The sequence below is a fragment of the Molossus molossus genome, unplaced genomic scaffold (genome assembly GCF_014108415.1).
Source record: "Molossus molossus isolate mMolMol1 unplaced genomic scaffold, mMolMol1.p scaffold_m16_p_4, whole genome shotgun sequence".
Taxonomy (NCBI): Eukaryota; Metazoa; Chordata; class Mammalia; order Chiroptera; family Molossidae; genus Molossus; species Molossus molossus.
This window is the reverse complement of record NW_023425377.1, coordinates 39,416,733-39,439,888: the sequence shown is the minus strand read 5'-3', so window position 1 is coordinate 39,439,888 and position 23,156 is coordinate 39,416,733. Positions and strand designations below refer to the sequence as shown.

Genomic DNA, 23,156 nt, shown 5'->3' with positions numbered 1-23,156 from the left:
GGGGTCGGCTTAGATGTGGCAGTCAGGGCTGTGGGCCAAGTCTCCAGGGAGGACCCTGAGTGTACCCCTCCTAAGGTGGAGGGGAGGTGGCCAGGTGGGCAGGGGCTTGGGGAGTCCCTGCTGCTGCGTTGGCAGTTTGAGTCAGGGGCTGCTGCATGGAGGGGTCCTCCTCTTGAGCAGCAGGGCAAGGCCAGGGAAGAAGAAAGATGGGGTGGATGTGAACCCTCACCTTCCCTCATCCTGCCACTCTCCAGGACTCCATCAAAAAGTTTGAGCGGGAGCTGATGCTGGAGAGGCACATGGCACTCATGAAAGAGAAGCAGGTGATTGTGAGGCGGCAGCAGGAGGAGGTCAGCAGGCTGATGCAGACAGAGGTATGTGATCTCCACTGCCAGGTGGACAAACAGATACATAAACAGGTGGGCTGAAGCAATGGCCAGGAAGGGGGGCCTTGGGGCTTATGGAGAGAGCAGGTGGCCTCAGGCATCTGTGGCCTTGGGAAAGGCAGGTAACTATCTCCTGTATTTTCCAGAATCAAGCTTTATTTTCTGCACTTTTGTATTTCTCTGGACCTGTGAGAATGTGGAGTGCTGTGATTATCACAGTATCTCCCTCCTCTATGGGCAAAACGGCACTGCTGGGCAGCAATGGGGCCTGGAGTGCTCTTGCCACTGAGGGCTCACTGGGTGCCAGGCAGGCATGGCCCACGTTCTCTGAGCGGATGAGGCCACAGAGGCCCTGGAGGTGTTACTAACCTCAGTTTTTCTAAAGTGAACAAGAGTGAGCACAACAGGCTGGGTATTTTCTGTCAGGCATGATCCAGCTGTAAGGGCTGGGCATCTTCTCTCTTCAGTCCATGCTGAGCCCTGGGTGATCTGCCAGGTCCTGGACCACTGCCCCTTTCTCCCCCATGTGGTCAGTGCGTCTCTCCTCAGCCTCTTCTCTGAGGCAGAGACATATGCCTTTCTTTCCTTTCTCTTTCTTTTTAATCCTCACCCGAGGACATTTTTTTTTTTTTTTTGCATTTATCTTCAGATAGAGTGGGAGGGGGAGAGGGAGGAAGAGAGAGAGACACATTTGACTGGTTGCCACCCACATGACCCCAACCAGGGCTGGGGACAAACTGCAACTGAGGTACATGCCCTTAGCGGGAACCAAACCTGGGACTCTCTGGTCCGCAGGCTGACGCTCTAATTGCTGAGTCAAACCAGCCAGGGCTGCTTTTTATTTTTATTTAAACTTACCTTTATTGTTGAATGTATTACAGATGTCTTTGCAGGATAGAGTAATCTTGGTTGTAGGTCCTTGCTTTTCATCACTTGAAATATTTCTTGCTACTCCTTTCTGGCCTGCAAAGGTTCTTTTAAGAAATCAGTTGACAGCCTTATGGGAACTCCCTTGTAGGTAACTAACTGCTTTTCTCTTGATGCTTTTAAGATTCTCCCTTTGTCTTTAACCTTTAATATTTGGGTGATGTATCTTAGTGTGGACCCTCTTTGGGTCATCTTGTTTGAGGCTCTCTGTGCTTCCTGGACTTGTATGTTTGTTTCCTTCACCAAATTAGAAAGTTTTCTGTCATTATTTTATTTTATTTTATTTTATCCTCACCCGAGGACACTTTTCCATTTTTTGTTCAGGTAGAGTGGGAGGGAGAGAGAGGAGAAGAGAGAGAGAGAGAAACATCGACGTGGAAGGATACATCGAGTGGTTGCCACCCGTACAACCGACCAGGGCCGGGGACAAACTGCAACTGAGGTATGCGCCCTTAGCGGGAACCGAACCCGGGTCTCTCAGGACCGCAGGCCAACGCTCTAACCACTGAGCCAAACCAGCCAGGGCTCTGTCATTATTTTTTTAAAAATGGTTTTCAGTTCTTGCTTTCTCTGTTCTCCTTCCACGATGCGAATGTTGTTATGCTTGAAGTTGTCCCAGAGACTCCTTACACTATTCTCATTTTTTTGGATTCTTTGTTCTGATTGGGTGTTTTTGCTTCCTTATATTCCAAATTGATGGTTTGCTTCTTGGCTTCACCTACTCTACTATTGATTCCTTGTAAATTATTCATTATTTCAGTTAGTGCATCCTTCATTTCTGACTGGTCCTATTTTAATGCTCTTGAGTTCCTTACTAAGTTCCTTGACATTCTCACTAAGTTCCTTGAAATTCTTACTAAGTTCCTTGAGCATCCTTATAACTAGTGTTTTGAACTCTGCATCTGTTAGATTGCTTATCTCCGTTTAATTTAGTTCTTTTCCTGGAGTTTTGTTCTGTTGTTTCATTTGGGACATGTTTCTTTGTCTCATTTTGGCTGCTTCCCTGTGTTTGTTTCTAGGTATTAGGTAGAGTTGCTATGTCTCCTAGGCTTGGTAGGGTGGCCTATTGTAGTAGGTATCCTGTAGGGTCTAGTGGCACAGCCTCCATTGTCACTACAGCTGGGCCCTCGAGGTGAACCTCTCATGTGGACTGTCCACCCTTCTGTTGTAATTATGTCTTGATTGCTGTTGGCAAGTCAATGGGAGGGATTTACTCAGGCTCATCAGCTGCAAGGACTGGCTGTGCCCACTGACCATTGGCCTCTGACTATCTTGGAGGATCAGCTGTGTAGGGGCCCACCACACAGAGAAAGACTTACTTCAGCAGGGCTCTGGTACCCACTGAGTCCAATCATTGAGTGTGTCACTTGTGGAGGTGGTTGGGTGGTGGTGCTTCTGATGTGGCCTGAAGCTGTCCACTAGGTGTGCTGGCTCTGGGGTAAAGTTAGCTACTGCCTGTGCTCTGTCCTGGGCCAACAGGCATAAGCTACAAAGTGATCTACAGATGGCTGCTTCTTATGCTGGGCTTGGAGGTGCCCAGGCAAAGCCAAACTGTGAACCACAGCTGGCTGCTTCTAGTGCCAGGAATGGGGCCAGTTAACTAGAGGTATGGGGCTTGCTGAGGCCAGATGCTGCTTGTTTGAGAGATTTTAGGAAAATCTGAAGCAGGAGCCCAAACAGGCCAATTCTATAGTAAAGCTACTGGACACAGCTTGGGTGAGCCTGAAATTTGTGTGGGGCAGGGCCTAGGGGATCACCAGGGTAGGGCAACCAGTGTAAGCTAGGTTACTGGAGTCCCAGATATGGGCACATCAGCTGCCCTCTGGGGGAAGGGCTCACCAAAGGAGCAAAGGCCTCCACCAACACGTCTGTCCAGGAGAAGGCTGCCCCTCCAGCTCTCTCCCCAATGCCAAACAACTCAGTTCTTCCCCGTATGTCTCTGTTATCTTTCAAGCTGCCTCCCCAACACAAGCCTGAAGGGAGCAGGTCCAAGTAAGTCCATGCTCGGGCCCTTTAAGAGGAACTGCCTGGAACTCCAGAAGCCTCAACCTCCCTCAGCCTCAGTTCCCATTGGTTTTCCAGCCAGAGCTTATGGGGACTTCTCTTCCTGGCACTGGAACGCTGAGCTGGGGGCCTGGTGTGGGATGGGGACCCCTCACTCCTCAGGGAGGACCTTCCCAGCTAAGGTATTTTTCTGATTTTTATCCACCACCCATGGGTGTGGGACCAGCTTGTCCGCAAGTCCACCCCTCCTACCAGTCTCCATGTGGTGGCTGCTTTAATTTCGTAGTTGTAGGATTTCCATTCAGCTCGATGGCCTGAATAATGGTTATTTTGAAGTTTAGTTGTAATTTTGATGTGGTTGTGGGAGGAGGCAATACCACATTTACCTACGCTGCCATCTTGAAGTCTGATTTAAGAAAACTTTTTTTAATCCTCACCTGAAGATATTTTTCTATTTATCTTCAGATAGAGTGGGAGGGAGGGAGAGAGAGAGAAACGTAGAAGTGAGAAAGACACATAGACTGGTTGCCTCCCGCAGGACCCTGACCAGGGCCGTGATGAACCGAAACCGAGGTACATGCCCTTTACCAGAATTGAACCCAAGACTTATTTGTCTGCAGGCCGATGCTCTAACCGCTGAGCCAAACGGGCCAGTGCTGTCTGTCCTTCTTGACTGTGTTCAAGGTTTGTTCAGGGAAGGTGATGGTGGTCCGAGGCTCCCTTGGTCAGGGAGCCAGGTGTGGAAGGGGCTGGGGTGACCCTGTGATTCAGTTCAGGACTTCACCTGGGCCAGACACCCTTTGCTTGCCCCTTAGGGGGCCCCAGGTCTCTGTGCATGTCGAGGATCACGTCTGCCTCGTCGCTGATCTCTTTACGCTTCTCTTTCTAGAAAAACGTGGACCATAAAAGTTTCAGTGAGCTGGTAAAGAACTTCAAGAAGACCCTGCGACACACTGACCCAATGGTCTTGGATGATTTTGGCACTAGCCTACCCTTCATCGGTGTCTACTTGTCCACTCTGGACAACCAGGATACCACGATTTACAAGTCAGTCCCTGCCCCAGCAACCCTGGCCCCAGGAGACCAGGCCTTTCCTGGCCCCCCTGCTTTCTGGAGGGCAGGGCCATGCTGGTGCTCTGGTAGAGCAAGGGAGACAATGGCCGACGTGCAGGGTGGGTGGGGCGAGGCCCTTCTTGGGGGCACTGGAGTCCTCATATGCACAGTGGCTTGACTGAGGAGTGCACAGACCCAGGGCTTGGGGGATCCTGCTCCTCTGCCCCTCCCTAGCCTGCCCTGGCTTGTATTCAAATTCTGGCTCCTTAGACTCTCCAGGTCCCTCCTCACTAACCCTTCCCCAGGGGACAGAGGAAAGAGCATGGCTGGTGGGTCAAGAGCTGAGGCTCCTGGCTTGGTTCTGCCACTTCCTTCCTCTGTGACTCTGGGCAAATGTCTGCCCCTTCCCCAGCTGTCTCATGAGGGGCTGCTGGGTTGATTCTATGAAAACTTGGGCTTGGCCTGGCCCAGAGGTATGCTCAGTGTAAGTTAGCTGGGGTTTTAACTGACCATTACTGCAGGAAGGGGACCTGGGCATGGGCACTAAGGAGCCACAGTGGGCTCTTGAGCAGGGAGGGTCACAGTTAGCCTGGATTCTCAACAGAAGTCTCCTGGAGGGCTTCATGGACTGGAGGAACTCAAAGGAGGACATCAGGGAACACCCACTCTTGGCCCAGAGTTGACGAGGCAGTGTCTGGTCATCTTCACGTAGTTACCTCACTCAGAGCCCATGAGTTTGTTGCCTCCAACTTGACTCAGGCAGTGAAATAACTTCCTCCAGGGGCCACAGGTAGAATTGCAGACCTGGTTTCTAGTCCATCCTCATTGTGCTCTAAAGTTTTTGCTCTTTCCTGACCCCACACCTGCTAGGTGTAGGAAATGCCTAGGTGTGATGGGTGGGGCCTGGCTGGCATGGAGCCCACCTGTGCTCAAGCCCCCTCTCCTGCCCCTTCCAGGCTCCAAGAACTGTACTACGAGATTGTGCACGTGCTGAGCCTGATGCTCGAAGACTTGCCCCAGAAGAAGCAGTCCCACTCCTTAGAGAAGGTTGATGAGAAGTAGCTTGGTGGGGGCACCCAGGCGCCGAGGGCCTTGCCGACTGTGCCAGGCTCCCCATTAAACACAGGCTTTCTGAATTGGCCTTTTCACAGTTGCTGTGATCATGGCGTCTCCTTACCTTTGGGGGTTGGGTCTGGACAGGTGCCCATGAAGCCTGATTTGCCAACACCTCCCACCTCCTGACTGAGCCAGACCTCAGGAGTGGGGGAGGGAGGCTCAAGACTTGTATGGCCAGTGGCCATTTCCAGGGGCCACACTGAATCTCTCCTCCCTTAACCCCAGCAGCAAGGACCCCCTGTGTTCCTGGGAAGCTGCCTGAGGACCCCAGACCAAGAAGGGCCCCAGACCTTCCAGCCCCATCAGAGTGTATGGCTCCTTCTAGCTGGTGTGACCTACTTCTCTCTTGGAACCTCGGCTGGGCTCGTCTACGGCCATCCCCACCCCTGGCAGAGCTGTATCTCTTTCTGTGGGTCCATTGCTCTGGGGACCCCTCTTTGGAAGTTATCTCTACTGTTTCCTAGGCTCACAGTAGTCATGGTGCTCCAAGGGGTGCAGCCGTGACTGGCAGGACTCTGTTGTATGGGCAAGGAGCTCAGGGTAGGCTTGTGTGGCTGTTCCCCTCTGCTTCACTGCCGGAGAGTATTCTTGAGGCCTGTCACCTTAGCAGTGACATCTCAGACAGAGGGAAGGGTGGGTTCTGGGTAGAGCTGGGGTCGGGAGACCAGCACCTATAGCTTAGTGCAGAAAGACCCCAGACCCACAATGGGGAGTCAGGTCAGCAGAAAACATGTAGTAGAGTTCAGAGTGGCTGGACAAAAGGGTCTCATGAGTGGGCTCATGGGCTCCAGGCCTGGGTGACAGCACCCCCCAGGCCACAGGACTAAGGCAGGTGGAAACCTATATTCATGGTTTCATTTATACATTGACTACTATTTACTGAGCTGTGTTGGGTGCTGAGATTCTGGGAAGAGAAGCCCACAGTCTCATCCTATCCCTCTTGGTGCCCATGGTGGCTTAGGGGAGACAGTAGTCTAATTAGACTGGATGACAGAAGGTTTCCCTGAGGAAGTGACAATACTTGCTTGAATGCAGAGAGCATGCATCTTCGGAGATACTCCAATCAGTTCCATTTGCAGATGTCCACACTCAGGACCAAGCTGCGAGTTGTGTGAACAATGCCGAGGACGGCTCTGGAGAGCAGAGCACTCTGTGGCGAGCCTTCTGGAGGGCAGGGATGGTAACCTAGCTGCTCCCGGGATGCAGTGAACTCTGTGCCAATGCCTGGGAGGTGGGCCCGAAGCAAGCGGGGTGTCTGTGCCCTTTGTGGCCAGGGAGAAGCGTGGGGACTTATGCATTCAGAGCCTGACCATGGAGGCTGGGGGCTTCTTGGGGGGCCCCGGTGAGGGCGGCACAGTCAGCGGGGCAGGCGGGCCCGAGGCAGGGGCTCCATTCAGGGTGGGGGCAAAGCAGACATTGCCAAATGCTCACACTGGCTGTGCCAACGTCGTTCAGGGAATATGAAAACACAGCTACTTGCTCTCCCTGGGAACCCTGGGAATTGCCCTAGGCATGTGGGAGTGAGCGAAAGATTGAAAACTTGCTTCAGGGAGGCAAGCTAGAAAGTGCTGTGGTTTTGGAGTCATGAGACCTGGATTCCTTTATCCGGTGACCTTGGGCAAGGTGTCTAGTCTTTGGAAACCTCAGCTGTTTCCTCTGTGAAGTGGGTGGACGAAACTGACCAGCTGTAAGGATCAAAGGAAATACACATGAGAGAGTGAAGAAAGATGCAGTCAGGTTATGGTTTGTGCTTCCTGGCTGTCAGCTCCACCTCTGCTTGGCGGCCAGATGCAGATTGGGCTATGCCAGTCAGGGGCAGAGAGGCACTGGGCCAAGTCATGGGGGCAGGAGGAAAGTAAGGAGTGTGAGTAGGGAGCAGCGGTCAGGAAGCTGCAGGGGTGAGGGTGACTGAATCTCCAGATGGAGCTGGTATAGGATGAGCCAACGGCAAGACCTGGGTGGGACGGTCTGGGCCACTGGCCCCACAGGGAAGCCGTGAGCACGGGCTACTGGGCTACGGCAAGCTGCTTTTAAGGGCAAAGGCAGAAGGCTGTCACAGAGCAGAGAACTGTGTGAGGGCGATATGCAGAGGGCTGGCCCAACACTGCTGGCAGAGCAAGTCGGGGATATTTGGCACAAAGTCCCACAGCAGCATTTCTGTTTGGCTCTGTTTGCCTGTAGAGCAAACACTGGCAGATTGGAATTCCCGCTTGGGCTCTCACCAACTCAAACAGGCTTGGCCAAGGCTTTCAATTGATTTGCTTGGGGCAGAAGTGGCTCTGCTTGCCCAGGCCTGGTGGTGGAAAGCAGGACCCTCCTCCCCACTCCCAGCCCTGGGATCCAGCAGAGCTATCCCCCAAAGGCTCGCTCATTTCCATCCTGCCGGCCTGGTGGTTTGGGGGCTGCAGTGGATGCATGGAGAGCTGGAGTCTTCTGGTCATACCCAGGCCTTCCCCAGCTCTTGTGAAAAGGATCTGGGATCTAAGGTTGGAGGTGTTTGGAAGGTGACCAGATGTTTTATTAAACTGTTGATTCCACCAGCGGGAAGCAGTCCCCATATTACGGAGACCCAAGCAGAGTCTGAGAACATAAGCTCTCCTATTTATTCCAGCAGCTCCTAGAAGTCCGATATGGAGATGCTGGAAACTGTACACCTTCTGTCTTCTGTAAGTGTGGGTGAGACAGGACACCTTCTGAAACAGACTGTCCTTCACCAGGTCAGGCATTGCTCTCAGGGGTATCTCTACCTGTTTTGGACTCTGTCCCTAGCCCCAAATTGCCTGAGCCTGCTCTAGGGTCCTATAGGCTCAAGAGAGAAGATGGCCCTGAATTCCTAACTAGGCTACTCAGGAAGGAGAGGTGATGGTTGCTGATTCCAGCCACAGGGCTGGGAGCTGGGCGGGAGGTGTGAGATGTGCCAGAGGCTGATCAGCACACGAGGGCTCACTCTCCTCCACTCTTTCCACGGGGCTTTTTTCTGTGCTTGGTCAGCCATGTGCCTCACCTTTCCCCGGTTCTAGCTTTGGTCTTGGTGTGATGCAGCCCCTGGAGAATGGGGAAAGCCAGGACCAGAGAGCTGGAAGGAAAGTCAGCTCCTGGTTCTCCACAGTGGAGAGTCAGGGAAATGGGAGAAACAGGGAGAAATCTACCTAGATACCAGCAAGTCTGCACGGACATACGCAGTAAGGAGCTGGGACAGGGACGGGAGTGGCGGGGGGTAGAGGGCAAGGAAAGGCTGAGGACCCGGAGTCAGAGACTTTTGGACAGAGGCTCTGACACGGCTGGAGAGTGAGACCTGGAAAGGGGAGACACGGGGATGACGTGTCCATGGGAGGTAAAAACGAGATCCTCACTGGTGTTCTTTGAGAGAGGTATATGCTGACTGGAGCTGTTTAAAGGTGAGTTTTGGTTGTTGAACTATACCTTTAAAAAATGGAGCCCCGCCCTGGCTGGTGTGGCTCGGTTGGGTGTCCTCCAGTGCACCAAAGGGTTGCCGGTTTGATTCCCAGTCAGGGCACACACTGGAGTTTTGAGCTTGATCCCCGGTGGGTGGGGGCTGCAGGAGGCAGCCGATCAAAGTTTCACTCTCACATCAGTGTTTCTTTCTCTCTCTCTCTCTCTCACCCTCTCCCTCCCTCTTGCTCTCTATAAATCAATAAAAATATCTTTAAAAATAACAGAGCCCCATGAATAGATTTGATCATGTGGAATCTGAAATATATTCGGGTGACATAAACATCACCCTGTGTGCCTGGCCAGTGCGGCTCAGTGGTTGAGCATTGACTCATGCACCAAGAGGTCCGATTTGATTCCCAGTCAGGGCACATGCCCAGGTTGTGGGCCTGGTCCCCAGTGGGGGGCATGCAGGAGGCAGCCAATCGATGTTCTCTCTCATTGATGTTTCCATGTCTCTCTCCCTCTCCCTTCCTCTCTCTCTAAAATCAATACAAAAAAAAAAAAATCACTCCATGTAATAGAAACCTCTCGGGCTAAAATCAGGAAATGTTCAGAGGGCTTTGCAAACCACTGACAGAGCCCCCTAGGTGAAGACCTCTAGGTGAAGTACCCCAAGGGTGGAGGCACCAAATATGACTGGCTTTTTGCAAAATGAAACTGAAATCTCAAAGGGAAATGTGGAAGAGGCCAGAGGGAAAAGAAGAGTCTTGGGAAACTGGGGGTTGACCCCAACCTTTGTAAACTGAGCGACAATGACATTCTCATACAGACACACCCTCGCTACCCCACAGTTCATCCCAAGGGCACAGCTGCCTCTTGATGTCCTCCTTCCCAGTGGGGCCTTGACGCCTGGGGTGGGGGCCTGAGATGAAAAGACTTCTTCAAAACTTGCCACTGGACCAGAGAAGGAAGAGTCCGAGCAGAGTTCAGGCCTGGCCTCCAAAGGTATAGCCATTGTCTTTGTTGACCATGGATATCACACCTTCTGTTTAGTCAGTATTTCTGGGTACAAGACACTTTCACATACATGATTTGAATCTCAGAACAACACTTAGGTATTCTAGTTATTCCCATTAAACAGGTGGTAAAACTGAGTTTCAAAGAGGTGATGTAACCCATCTGAGACTGAACACATAGTGGGGAACCAGGATTCACAACCAAGCATGACTGGCTCCTTTACCACTTTGCTAATGCTATCCCTCTTTTATAGGGGTAAGCAGGCACTCAGAGAAACTGTCACCTGGCCAAGATGGTCATTAAAAGGCAGAGTCAGCATTTGAATGCAGGCCGCACATGTGCCTCTCTGCTCGGCTGCCTCATAGCAATCTTGTTCTTTCATATCAAAGCTATTTTTTGAACTTTAAAAATCAAGCCATAATTCCTTTTTGAGCTGGGCCTGACTGGGAGCAGGGAGGGTGGTCCTTCTCACTGCCTGGTTGACGCTGTGATGTCTGCAGGCCTGGTGGCTCCTGGCTGGGACCTGGAGCCTTGGGAGCTCCAGGGATGGACAGGATGGCAGGAAGCAATCAGTGTGTGCAGATGGGGTGGTGACTGTGGCACTTAATCAGGAAATGACAGCCTGGGCAGAAGAGGGGCGTGGCTTGGATGCCACCCCTCCCTGCATTTCCGTAAAGCAGGCCCACATGGGGGCTTGGCCAGCAGACAGGAGGCGCTGCGTGGGCAGGATGAGCCAGCCTTCTCAGTGCTCTGCAGAGCAGTCCCCCAGAAAATTGGCCTCTTAGGTGGTGACCTTATGTCCGTCTGTCCCGGCTTGTGTACCTGCTAATAATGCATCAGGAAGGCTAGAAGCTGTGGGCATCTAGAGAGGGTGTTTGGAGAGGCTCTCGGATCAAGTCAATTGCTTTTTACCTGACCCTTGAATGAACAAGTGGAAAAGGGGTGAAGGAATTGTCAGGTGGAGAAAGCCAGTTGTAATACTGTACATAATGACACCATCTGTATTTTTAAAAAAGGAGAAATAGCTCTGGCTGGTGTGGTTCAATTGGTTGGAGTGTTGTCTTATACACCAAAAGGTTTTGGGTTCAATTCCTGGTCAGGGCACATGCCCGGGGTTGTGGCCTGGGTCCCCAGTAGGGTGTGTACAGAAGGCAGCCAATAGATGTACCTCTCACATCGATTTTCTATTTCTCTCTCCCTAAAAAACCAACAAAAATATATTGGGTATATGCCCTGACCAGGAATGGAACCTGGACCTCTCAGTCCATGGGACAACGCTCCATCCACTGAGCCACACCAGCTGGGCCATATTTTTCTTTTTAAAAGAGAAATAAATGAAACCACACACAAAGTGGCAGTGAGAAACTTTTTCTCTTTCAAGTGGCAAAGATGATAGACAAAACCTAGTATTGGCCAGGGTATGGAGAATGGGCGCCCTTGTCCACTTTGGGCAGGGCAAATAGGCGTGGCCTTCATAAGCAGTGTAGATTAGATTTTAGGTATGAGTTCCCATGACCCAGTAGTTCTGCTTTTTGAAATTATCCTAAGGATACAAATGGCAAAAGCACAGACACATGGATAAGGATGTTTAGGGTAGTCTGTTATAATTGAAGCACAATAAAAGAAGGCATAATAAATGCCCACTGGTGAGAAAATGGGTTAAATTATTATGAATCTATACATTAAAACAGCACATAAAAATATAGCACGTAAAAATAGTCATCTGTTGATAAGAATAGAGGTTCTTGATATTATACTGAGTGAAAAAAGTGGCTTCTGGAGCAACGTGACATGATACCCTTTATGTAATAGTGAGTGAGCATATGTAAGGTCCTTGTACCTACATGGGTGTGAATGCTGAGGGACGTCTGCAAGGGTGATCATATTAATAGTGGTTTGATGAAACTGACTTTTTGTCCTCACACTTTCTGAACTTTTTAAATGTTAAGAGTGAATATATATTTTACAATCAGGAAAGAATCACAGTTTTCACCTTGAACAAAATGTTAGGCGGTGTGAGTGTGTGCAGGGCACCTGTGGTGGGGGAAGCGCATCCCAGGTAGAAGGAGTCACAGGCACGCAGACCCCAGGACCTCGAGTGCTCAGCCTGCCAGTTGGAAGCAGGGCAGCAACCCAGGCAGATTTGATTCTGCTGCCTCTCTGAGTGGCCTTATCCCCCTCACCTGGCATTTAAAGCATCTTGATTTGTCTCCCCCATCCTCTCCCCATATCAGCCAGGGCTCCCCTTTGCTTGGCTCAGTCTCACGTCCACTCCTGCCCACCCATTCCAATCCTGTCTTTCAATGCTCTGCACCAGGCCCCCTCTTGCAGGAAGCCTTTCCAGATTGCTCCGGTTAGTCTTGATTTCTCCCTTCCCATACTCTCACCCTTGACTTCAGACCGACCTTCAATCATACCTCAGTTCCTCCACCCATAGATATTTCTTCTCCCGTACCAGTTGGGGAGGGCCATCGAATGAGAGGCCGTGCCCTGACACATGGCAGTGATGGGCTACCTGACAGATGCCAGCTTTAGAGTCACGATGGAGGAGGGGGAAAGTGGGTAGAGAGACCCAGGAGTAATTTTGAGCCTGTTAGGTCACGAGCACAGGGCCAAACACTGTCCATACGTTTTCACATTTCTCTGGTTTATAGATGAGGAAACTGAAGCTTAGAGAAATTACATGGCAGTAAGTGGCAGCGCTGTGTGTTGAACCCAGGCTCTAACTCCAAAGTCCATTCCCGTCAACTCCGTCTACTTGTCTCGGGCTATCCCCACACTGGAGGTTGGCTGGTGCCTTGCTGCCCAGGCCCAGCAGGAGTGGACTTCAGGGTGGGAGCGTGATGCCAGCTCTCTCAAGTGGTCGCTCCTGGTCCTGCGGAGGATCTGGGGGCAGTGCAGCATCCCTGAGTGCCACCACCTTCGAGGAAATAAGCGAGATACTTCCCAGTGGAGGGGTGTGGAAGGGCGGGGCCAAGCAAGAGCTTCCCCACTCAGAGCTTCTCCAGTGGAAGATCAGTGAGATGATCAAGGACATTTTTGTGTGTCTGCAGCAACAGCCCACCTGAAAGCCTTCTGTACTGGTCACATCCGGGTCCCTTCAAAGCCTCACAGCAAACCCTGAGGGGCGGCAGGCAGATCAGGTGGCCATCTGACAGAGGAGACCTGGGCCCTGGGAGGGCAGGCTGTGCCCCAGGGAGGAGCCCCACCCAAGGGCTAGATCAGAGGGGCCCTGGCCTCTGCCAGCCGCCTCCATCAGCCTTGCCCCGACAGGCTGGGCCAGTCTCTGTGAGCCTGGGGGCTTCCGGGGGTGGCCTGAGCAGCCCACCCTGGGCTCTGGGACTGGGAGAGTCCAAAGTTTTGGAGGAGTGGGAACCAAGCTCGGGAGAAGCCAGGTGTTCACTACAAATTGTGGGTGTCAGTACTCAGTACCAGCTTTGGTGACTTAATAGGGATGCCAGCTTGGGGGTGAAGGAGGGGTCCTTGGTGTGTTTATGTGTGTCTTTCGTGTAAATATATCCTTTATTAGATCGGTTTACCCAAAGGGGGAGAGGCGTGTGCATGAAAGGCTGCAGTAGGGTGGGAATAAGCATTCATCCCAACGTGTCCTGGAAAGTGTCCAGAGAGGCCACAGGAGGGAACAGTTTGGGGAAACCCTTGGGGCCCCGCCACAGCCTGGTGAGCAGCAGAATGGCCAGTGCTTTATGGCTGTGATGTCTGGGAAGGTTTGCCAAGCACTTTCCGTGAAGTCACTGGGACGTTAAGCTCTTGGTTCAATTAAATGGGTTAATATGCTTTGTCTGATTCTGATGAATAATAATAATGTAATGTGATAATAGCAATAATGGTGCTATTAGCTGTGGTTATCACACGTGCCCACACTGTTCCGGGCACGGAGGGGAGGTGCCGTGCACATTCTCACACGCTCAGGCCTCATTTTCCACTCATAAAACCCGCTCTTCAAAGCCTTTCCAGCCCAACTCCCTATATCCATTTTCAGGACAAATTACCAACACTTAAAAAAATTGGTCCATTTTGCATGGAAGCCAAGTCCAAATTACTGTTACTTCCCCCTTTGTGTTTTGAAATTTTGAAAAGGGTAGGGGTGGGGAGCTGATGGGGACACAGGATGGAGAGGGGTGGAGAGGAGGAAGAAGGGGAAAGAGGGAGAGAAGTGTGTGAACAAAGAAGAAAAGAACAAGCCTTCCTGTTTCAGTAAAACTGCATTTCTGGAATGATGTTTCAGGTTACTCGGGCAGAAAAATTAGAAATGGTGTGCTTATTAAACACTAAGTAAGGCTAAGTAAGCATGACTATTTTTAGTAGTGTAGTAAAACCTTAGTAATTTGGACCTCTTTAATAAAGATTCCATGATCATGCTGGCTGGCAGGCGCACACTGTGTGTGTGTGTGTGTGTGTGTGTGTGTGTGCGCGCGCGCATGCACACAAGGTAAGGGGTGCAGAGAGGTTGCTAAATTGCAAGATGGGGTGTGCAGTGAGGAGGACACAGGAGAGAGATAGACTCCCTGCTATGACAGCCATATTTATTTATTTATTCATTTATTTATTTATTTATTTTTACCCTCACTCGAGGACATTTTTCCATTTTTTGTTCAGATAGAGTGGGAGGGAGAGAGAGGAAGAGAGAAAGAGAGAAACATTGAAGTGAAAGGGACACATTGAGTGGCTGCCACCCGCACGACCAACCAGGGCCAGGGACAAACTGCAACCGAGGTACGTGCCGTTAGCGGGAACCGAATCCCGGTCTCTCTGGACCGCAGGCCGACGCTCTGACCGCTGAGCCAAACCTGCCAGGGCATGACAGCCATTTTAAAACTCTGAGCCCTCTTTGCTTAGCAATAAAAGATCATTACAAATTATTCTTTCAGTGTTCTTGGCACCTACTAATTTGACATCTGTTTAAAGGAGAATGTATGTAAAAAAAAAAAAAAATGTTGACCCTGGCGGGGTAGTTCATTTGGTTGGAGCATCATCCTGATATGTGAAGGTTGCAGGTTCCATCCCTGGTCAGAGCAGATACAAGGGTCAACCAGTGAATGCATACAAAAGTGGAACAACACATCGATGTGTTTCTCTCTCTCACAAGAAATCAATACATTTAAAAAAGTGACAAAATTGCATATCTATAAGTGTTTACCTGACGCCTGTGATGCTGGCTTCTCCCAAATGAGGCTGAATCCTGAGGGTCGACACATCATTCCAGGTACATGATGACAGACACCTCTGGGGTGAGGACAAGGACCTTTGGGCAGAAGGCCACTGCCTGTCCTACAGATCACAGGTCTTTGTATTTAAAAAATATTGATTGTTTACTTTCATCAGTACAAGAGTAACATATGCTCAGTGCAAAAAAACTTGGAAAGCCCTGGCCGGTTTGGCTCAGCGGTTAGAGCGTCGGCCTGCGGTCCAGAGAGACCCAGGTTCAGTTCCCGCTAAGGGCATGTACTTCGGTTACAGTTTTTCCCCGGCCCTGGTTGGTCGTACGGGTGGCAGCCACTCGATGTGTCCCTTTCACGTCGATGTTTCTCTCTCTCTCTCTCCCTCCCACTCTATCTGTACAAAAAATGGAAAAATGTCCTCGGGTGAGGAAACCCCCCCCCCAAAAAAAAAAACTTGGAAAAGACGATGAAAAAAAAAAACCCATTTCCCACCAAAAAGGTAGCTGGTATTAACACTGTGCACATCCAGAAATTTCTCTGTGCATATATGAGAACAAAAATGATACTATGTTTAATACTGTTTTGCAGCCCACCTTGTTTATTTTTTTTAGAGAATCTCAGTAAAAAAAAAGGGCACTGACAAACCTATTATTTAATTTTATGCTAAACTTATAGAGAAAAGCCATCTGGCCCAGTTGCTCTCTCTTGCCCACTCTGTAGATCCTCAGCAGGGGAAGTGTCCTTAATGTGGCCCCACAGCAGCCTGCACAGAGGGATGGAGAGTGGGGCGAGGGCCGCGTGCAGGTCAGCTGTCACGGGGCCTCCCGGAGGCTGCCAGCTGAAGAGGCTGCAAGGAAAGGTTTTCTAACAAGCAGCAGGCCAGCTCTGATGGTGAGCTCAGCCTTGGGCATTCTGGGCACCAGCCTGAGTGCCTCTCTGGATAAGGTAGGGGTATAAACACATGCGATGTTGTGGGAAAAAAAGTTGTGGAAAAATACATGCAATGTGAAATTTGACATTTTAGCCCTCTCTGATTTGGATCGGTGGTTACAGAGTTGGCCCACAGACTGAAGGGCGCAGGTTCGATTCCTGGTCAAGGGCATGTACCTGGGTTGCAGGTTTAATCCCTGGCCTCAGTTGGGGTTGTGTGGGAGGAAACCAATTGATGTGTCTCTCTCACATGGCTCTCTCTCCCCCCCCCTTTCTCCTTTCCACTCTCTCTAAAAATCAATGGAAAAAATATCCTTGGATGAAGATTAACCAAAAAAACAATTGCCATTTTAACCTTTATAAAGTATACAGTTCAGTGACATTAAGTAGACTGTTGTGCAACCATCACCACGATCCAGCTCCAGAACTTTGTTATCACCCCCAAATGAAGCTCTATATACATTAGACAATAACTCCCCACTCCCCTGGTCCCCTGCTGCTGGCACCCAACATCCTATTTTCTGTGTTTGAATTTGCCTAGTCTATGTAGCTTATATAAGTAGAATCGCAATAGTTGGCCTTTTGTATCTGGCTTAGTTCACTTAGTATGATATTTTCAAGGTTCATCCATGTTGTAGCACGTATTAGAACTTCCTTCTGTTTTAAGGCTGAATAGTATTCCATTGCATGTATGTACCACACTTTGTTTATTTATCTATTGGACACTTGGGTTGCTCATATGCTGCTATGAACATGAATATACAAGTATCTGTTTGAGCCCTGCTTTTGTTTCTTTCGGTCTATACCCAGAAGTGGATTTCTGGGTCATATAGTAATTCTATGTTTAATGTTTTAGGAATCACCATACTGTTTCCCACAGTGGCTACATCATTTTACATTCCCACCAGCCATGCACAAGGGCTTCAGTGTCTCCACATCCTTGACAACACTAGTTTTTCTGAGACATTTTTCTTGTTTTTTGGTTTTGTTTTGTTTTGTTTTTTGGTAATAAAACATCCTAATAGAACATTGTAGTTTTGATTTGCATTTCCCTAATGACTAGTGATGGCGAACATTTTTTTATGTGCTTATTAGCTATTGGTGTATCTTCTTTGGAGAAATGTCTATTCAAGCCCTTTGCCCATTTCTTTTCTTTTTTTATCCTCACTGGAGGACATTTTTGCATTTATCTTTAGATAGAGCAGGAGGGAGAGAGGGAGGAAGAGAGAGAAGCATCAATGTGAGACACATTGACTAGTTGCCACTCACATGACCCCAAAGGAAGCTGGGGACAAACTGCAACAGAGGTACATGCCCTTAGCGGGAACTGAACCCAAGACTCTCTGGTCTGTGGGCCAATGCTCTAACCGCTGAACCAAACCGGCCAGGGCCCTTTGCCCATTTTTTAATTTTTTTTTTCTTGTTCAGATACACTTAAAAAAAAAATCCTCACCGTGGCCAGTTTGGCTCAGTGCTGGAGCGTCAGCCCGTGAACCAGAGGGTCCTGGGTTTGGTTCCCGCTAAGGGCACGGGCCTCGGTTGCAGTTTGTCCCGGCCCCGATTGGCAGCCACTTGATGTGTCTCACGAGGATGTTTCTCTCTCTCTCTCTCTTCCTCCCTCTCCCCCTCCTGCTCTATCTGAAGATAAAAAAAAAAAAAAAAATGTCCTCGGGTGAGGATAAAAAAAAATCTTCACCCAAGGATATGTTTATATTGATTTTAGGGAGAGGAAAGGAGAAAAAGAGAGAAACATAAATACAAGAGAGAAACAATGATTGGCTGTCTCCCGTATGTGCCCTGACCAGGGATCGAACCTGCAGCCTATGTATGTGCCCTGACTGGGAATTGAACCCTCAACCCCTTTGGTGCATAGAACGATGCTCCAACCAACTGAGCCACCCAGCCAGGGACAGACAGACTTTTAAAAGCGGTGCCAAGAACTGGCTGAGCTGAGAGGGAGGAGTGAATGAGAGGAGGAAGGAAAGAAGCAAGAGAGAGGAGAAAAAGGAATGGAAAGAGGGAGAAAGGGCCAAGCTACATTTTTGTGGAGCGAGGGGTAAGGGGAGGTAGGCCATCCCTCAGTACTTTATTCAGCAAATATTTGTTGAGCACCAACTATGTGCAGACACTTCTCCAAGTGTTGTTGTCTGCATCTGACTCTACTTCCTGGCTCTCCGTGACTGCAGCAGCCCTGCCTGGCTGCTAGTGCCCTGCCATGGGCTCTCTGGGCAGCAGGCTAGGATCCGAGCCCCTAAAGCTGCCTTTGGACAGGTTACATGACATTCCTGAGCCTTAGCTTCCTCATCTATAAAATGAGGCTCATAAGAGAAATTAAACATGTACAGTGCACAGCAGGGGATGGAGCAGAGTGAGACATGCGGTCACGTGACTGGGATAGCCAGAGCAGCTCTCCTCCTCCTCCAAGGCCGTCCTGCCCTGGGCCTCCACCCCACTCCAAATGCAGCTTCCTACATCCTGACTTGCTCCTCTCCAGCATCCTGATTCACAGGATTGCAGCCTCTCCAACCTGCTGGGCTCTGGGGACTTAGTCTACTAGGTGACCTGGAGCCACTTGAGACTGGGCAACACCTGCTCTGGGCAACACCAGCCAGTGGGTCCAGGGCCCTGCAAAATCAACACAGAAGTGTGGAGAGTGGAGTTCCCATGGTGAGAGGCGCAAGGAGGCAGGTAGACTGGAAATACCTATCTAGCAAATGAGAAGCTTGTAACACTGAATAAGATGGGAGTTTAGATTTAATGGTTGTTATTCCAGGGCCCTTCCTGCCCACCTCATTCTGCTGCTCCCACCGGAGGGCTTCCTCAGTCCCTGTTGTCACCTGTATCCCCTGCTGCTCTCTCATACTCCAGTGGGGTGAACTCAGTGAAAGTAAATCTCAAGGCCTGGTGCCTTTCTGTTCTCTCTCCTAGAGCCCAGCTGAGCCCAGCCTCTTGACATGAATTATAATTGTTCCTTCCGCCATCCCTCGTCCCACCATCCAGTACAAATGTGATTCTCTGCAGGAGGGTATGTAGTGCAGTGGATGGGAGCATGGACCTGGTCAGAGGGCCTGAGTGCAGGTCCTCTCTCCCAAAAGTTTTATTTTATTTTTTTCCGTCCAGAAGGCAGAATTTTATGGTTTTATTAACACAAACACAATGTGCACACAATGTGTCTGTTCATTTTCTTTGCTGCACAGCCTGGCATTGGGATTGGTGACCGATGGCCAGCTGGGCTGCTCTTTGTCACAGAGGCTTTGCTTTGAGGGGACGTCATGGGCAGTCTCAGCACAGTGAGATCTGTTGCACGTCAGCAGCACTTCAAGCTCCTTGAAGTTGTGGACAAGGAACTTCTGAAAGTCACTGGGCAGCAAGTGCTTTGTTTTCGTGTTGCTCCCATAACCAATGTTGAGCATCAAGATCCAGCCCTTGAATCTTCTGAGCACCCTATCGTCAGTGCCTCTGGGTTTCTACCAGTTACGCTTAATTTTGACATAATGGTCTGAGTAGTGCCAGATGAACTTCTTGGTCCTCTTTTTGACAATCTTGGGTTTCACAAGGGGCTGAGGGCAGCCGTGGTGCCGAGTAAGAGATGGCTGCCACCTCGTAGGCAGTGCTGAGGGACAGTGACTCTCCTGAATTAGCTGTGCTCTCTCAGCCTCCCTTTTTTCCAGTGTAAGAGTAACAAGCCCCTCCCTCCTGTAAGGAGAAAAGGTTGCAGTTCTTATAAAGTGCTTGCAAGAGGCCTGCCGCTGGCTTGGTAAGGGCTGGACCTTAGCTGCTGATGAAATGATTAACATAAAAAGAAGTGTTCAGGCATCTTCATCCCATGCTGCAGGGAGCCCTTACAGAGTACTGCTGCTGATCTGCCTGTCCCCACACCCAGTGCACAGCAGGGACTGGGCCCCGTTCCTCTGGGTCTCCCAGGCTGGGTTCCTGAGAGTCCAAGTCTAGGATGGTTCCAGGGGTGGTGTGGAGGGGGTGGGTGGGGAAGTCAGCAGGACTGTCAATCATAACTCACATTCATGATACCCAGCAAAGCTGGAAGGAAAACCAAGTTGGACCCCAAATGATATTTAATAATAACATCACCATGAATAATAACCATTTATTGAGCACTTATAATACCAGCACCCCAATTAACACTATGTGCATTATCTCATTTAATCCTTTAAACAACTGTGTGAAGTGATTGTTTTATTCCTTTTTATGGAAGAGGAAACAGAGGCTCAGAGATGTTAATTAAGTCTCTTGCCCAAGGCAACTCAGAGGTGAAGCCAGAACTCAAACCCTTGCTCTTAAGAGGTTCCTGCAAATATGAGAGCCAAGTGACTGGCCCGGGAAGCAAGGAGATCAAGGGGCTTAAAACCATCCTGACTCTCATTTCCCAGATTGGCCCTTTTGCTGACTGAGGCCCTGCTGCTACCTCATAGAGAGCTGAAGGACATCACAGAGCCCCCGCCAGGGCCTGGACTCCCTGGGCAATGCCCCCTCCAAGACAGATCTTCTAGTTGTGGCCTTCTGCTTGGATGCTGGGGCCATAGAGCTAGGGGAGGTAACTTGGTACCTCTCCCTCAATGACCAGGCTCTTGGAGGTTGTGCACAGTGGCTAATCCCATTTTCCTTTGGTGTCCCACAGGGCCTGCAGGCAGTGCTGGGTACCAGCCTCTTGCCCACCCCCCTGCCCCTAATTCATGGCCTCTAAACCTGCAGCAGCCCTTTGGGAGTCCCTTTGTCAGGACCAGGTAAAAACAAATCGGTTTTTCTATTTCCTGGGGGCTAGTCCTGTGTTGCCAGCTGAAATTATGATCTCTTCAAGGCCACCCTCCTCCAGCCTTTGTTGCCCATGGCACTTGGCACGGGCAGCCCAGTGCTGAGAATGGGCACTGAGTTTGAATCCACTTCATCACTTTGGCTATGTGACTTTGGGCAAGTGATGAGTGTACACTTAGCACAGGACCCTGGTCCCCAAACAGGCTCAGCAAATGATAGCACTTCCCGCTGAAGACGGAAGGAGCCTTCTCCTAGAACAGCTTTCTGACCACCCTGTTTAAAGCAGGACTCTCATTTTTTCTTGCAACACTTTTTCTTCAAAAGCACTCAGCCTAGTTTGTAATTATACACGTGTTTGTTTACTTGTCCATGAGGGCAGGGACTGTCTGTTATCTACTGCTCGACTTTTAGTACCAAGGGCAGAAACACAGTAAATGCTGGCTGAATGAATGACACCCCTCCCTGGTCTTCTTCAGGCAGAGAAGGAGGACTTTCTGTCTTTTCTCAGAGGTCTTGGCTTTCAGAGCCCTATATATTCCTCAGCCCCTCCTCCAGAGATGATCCTGGAGTTGGTGCAGCAGGAAAGGGCTGGACTGGGTACTATCTGCTGTAGCAGCCACATAATAGCTGGGTCAGAACAGCTAGGTAGAGCCTGAGGCTGGGTCTTACACTCACCTTGTTGCTGATGGTCCTTGATGAATGATGGAATCGTTATGGGGCTACCCTTACACACATCTGCAGCTGTTTGGCCTGTGGCCCCATAGCTACAGAGTCTCCACCAGAGCCCCTCTTTGGCCTCTCTCTCACCTGGAGCTGGGCCTGACTTTCAGGAGACGGTTCTTTGCTTCTACCTCCGTCTAGTGCCACCTCCTTCTATGTCTCTTCTGCCTCCTACCTCAATTGAGACCAGAATCCCTTGGCCTTGGCAGATGTGTGAGGCTGGAAAAGGCACTCTGAGCCCAGATGTGACTGTGTTTATGTTTCCAGAGAGTGAGGGGTCAGAGCTCTGGACTGTAGCCATTGGGGGTGGGGTGGTCTGGCTTCAGCCCCCTGCCCCAGCTAGCCTCCCTTCCCCCACCTCCCTCAGTCTGTGTATATGGTCCTTTCCCTCTCAGAACCCCACGCTCCAAGTCCTACAGCATCAGGCTGGGCCGTTCTCCAGGAAGGACCCTTCCTCACACCTCATGTGAAAGTGAGAAAGATGCCTGGCTTTGGAATGTAAAGACTATTGACTCGGTGTGACCTTGGCCAGTTACATCATGTGGTGGAGCCCAGGTTCCATCATCTGTATAATAGGGACAATAGTGTTGGCCTGTTTTGAGAATGTGTACACAGGGCTCTGAAGCTATTAGCTCATGACTAAGCCCATGGATGTGCCCCAATCTCAGCTAGGGCTTGCCTGGGTCCAGCTCAGGGCAGTGTCAATCCCTGTCACAAGGATATTCTAAAGCAGAATTACCAAGCCCTCTTCTTCCCCGCTGCAGCTGCAAACATTTTGTTTTGCCATTAGGAGTGACTTACTTAAGGAAAGCAGAATTTTACAGGCAGTTTACAGGCTGGTCTTGTTCAGTAGTTTCCAAAAGCCAGGGAAAGGTGGAGGCAGCCAGGAGCCTCCAATAAGTTGGGATGGAAGGAAGTGAGAAGTGAGTTCTGTGTTATGGACACTCTCTATGGCAAGCCAAATGCCCTTGGGTGAGATCTGGGGGGTAGGAGAGGAGGAAGGCCCTGGCTAGACTGGCCCAGACTGCACTCTTAGCCCTCCTGGAATAGCCAGGGTAGGGATTCAAATTGGGGATACTGGGCCCACAGGAGAAAAGGCAACCCCAGACCTAAAGAGGCTCTCATCGGTTCCATCCCAAAGCTCTGGGCAGACAAGGATCACGCACACCCCGAGAGCCTGCAGTCTGGCGGCTGGGGTGTTGAGGGGGGCTGGGAGGAGGTCCGGATTAGGGCGGCCGAGCACGCAGCGCCAAGGGTGAGCAGCCCAGACCGTGAGCGTCCAGCGGCGCAGAGATTGGGAGCTCGCAGTGCCCAGCAGCGCCCCTACGGAAGCCGGGCAGACAGGTCAGGAATGGTGGTGGGGAAGTGGGGTAATGGGCCCTGGCGGGGTCTGCCTCCACTCTTCCCTCCTACCTTCAGGGCCCTCGGTAGCAAAGTTCCTTTTCTACCCGCCTCCCTCCTCAGCCGAAAGAAGCAGTCGGGGCGTCACAGTGGTTAGCACGCTTGTACTATGGTTTTAATAGACGTACATGGACAAGTCTATATAGACAGATTTATAATTCTATACAGTCAGTCCGACATACACAGGGACGCTGTAAACAGGGGCGCAGGCCGAAGAGCGGGTGTGCAAAGTGAGAGCGGGGCCCTGGCTGTGCCC

The 23,156-nt window shown here is 50.5% G+C and overlaps 1 protein-coding gene across 1 annotated transcript in view; it reads left to right on the top strand.

Annotated features, from left to right (window-relative positions):
* CATSPER3 (cation channel sperm associated 3) overlaps nt 1-5,432 on the top strand; it is a 54,471-nt gene extending 49,039 nt beyond the window's left edge. Inside the window, exons 6-8 of the mRNA XM_036281884.1 lie at nt 255-374; nt 4,207-4,364; nt 5,327-5,432. Coding sequence (XP_036137777.1) covers nt 255-374; nt 4,207-4,364; nt 5,327-5,432 — 384 coding nt within the window. The remainder of the gene's footprint in view (nt 1-254; nt 375-4,206; nt 4,365-5,326) is intronic.
* Nucleotides 5,433-23,156: the final 17,724 nt, after the last annotated feature.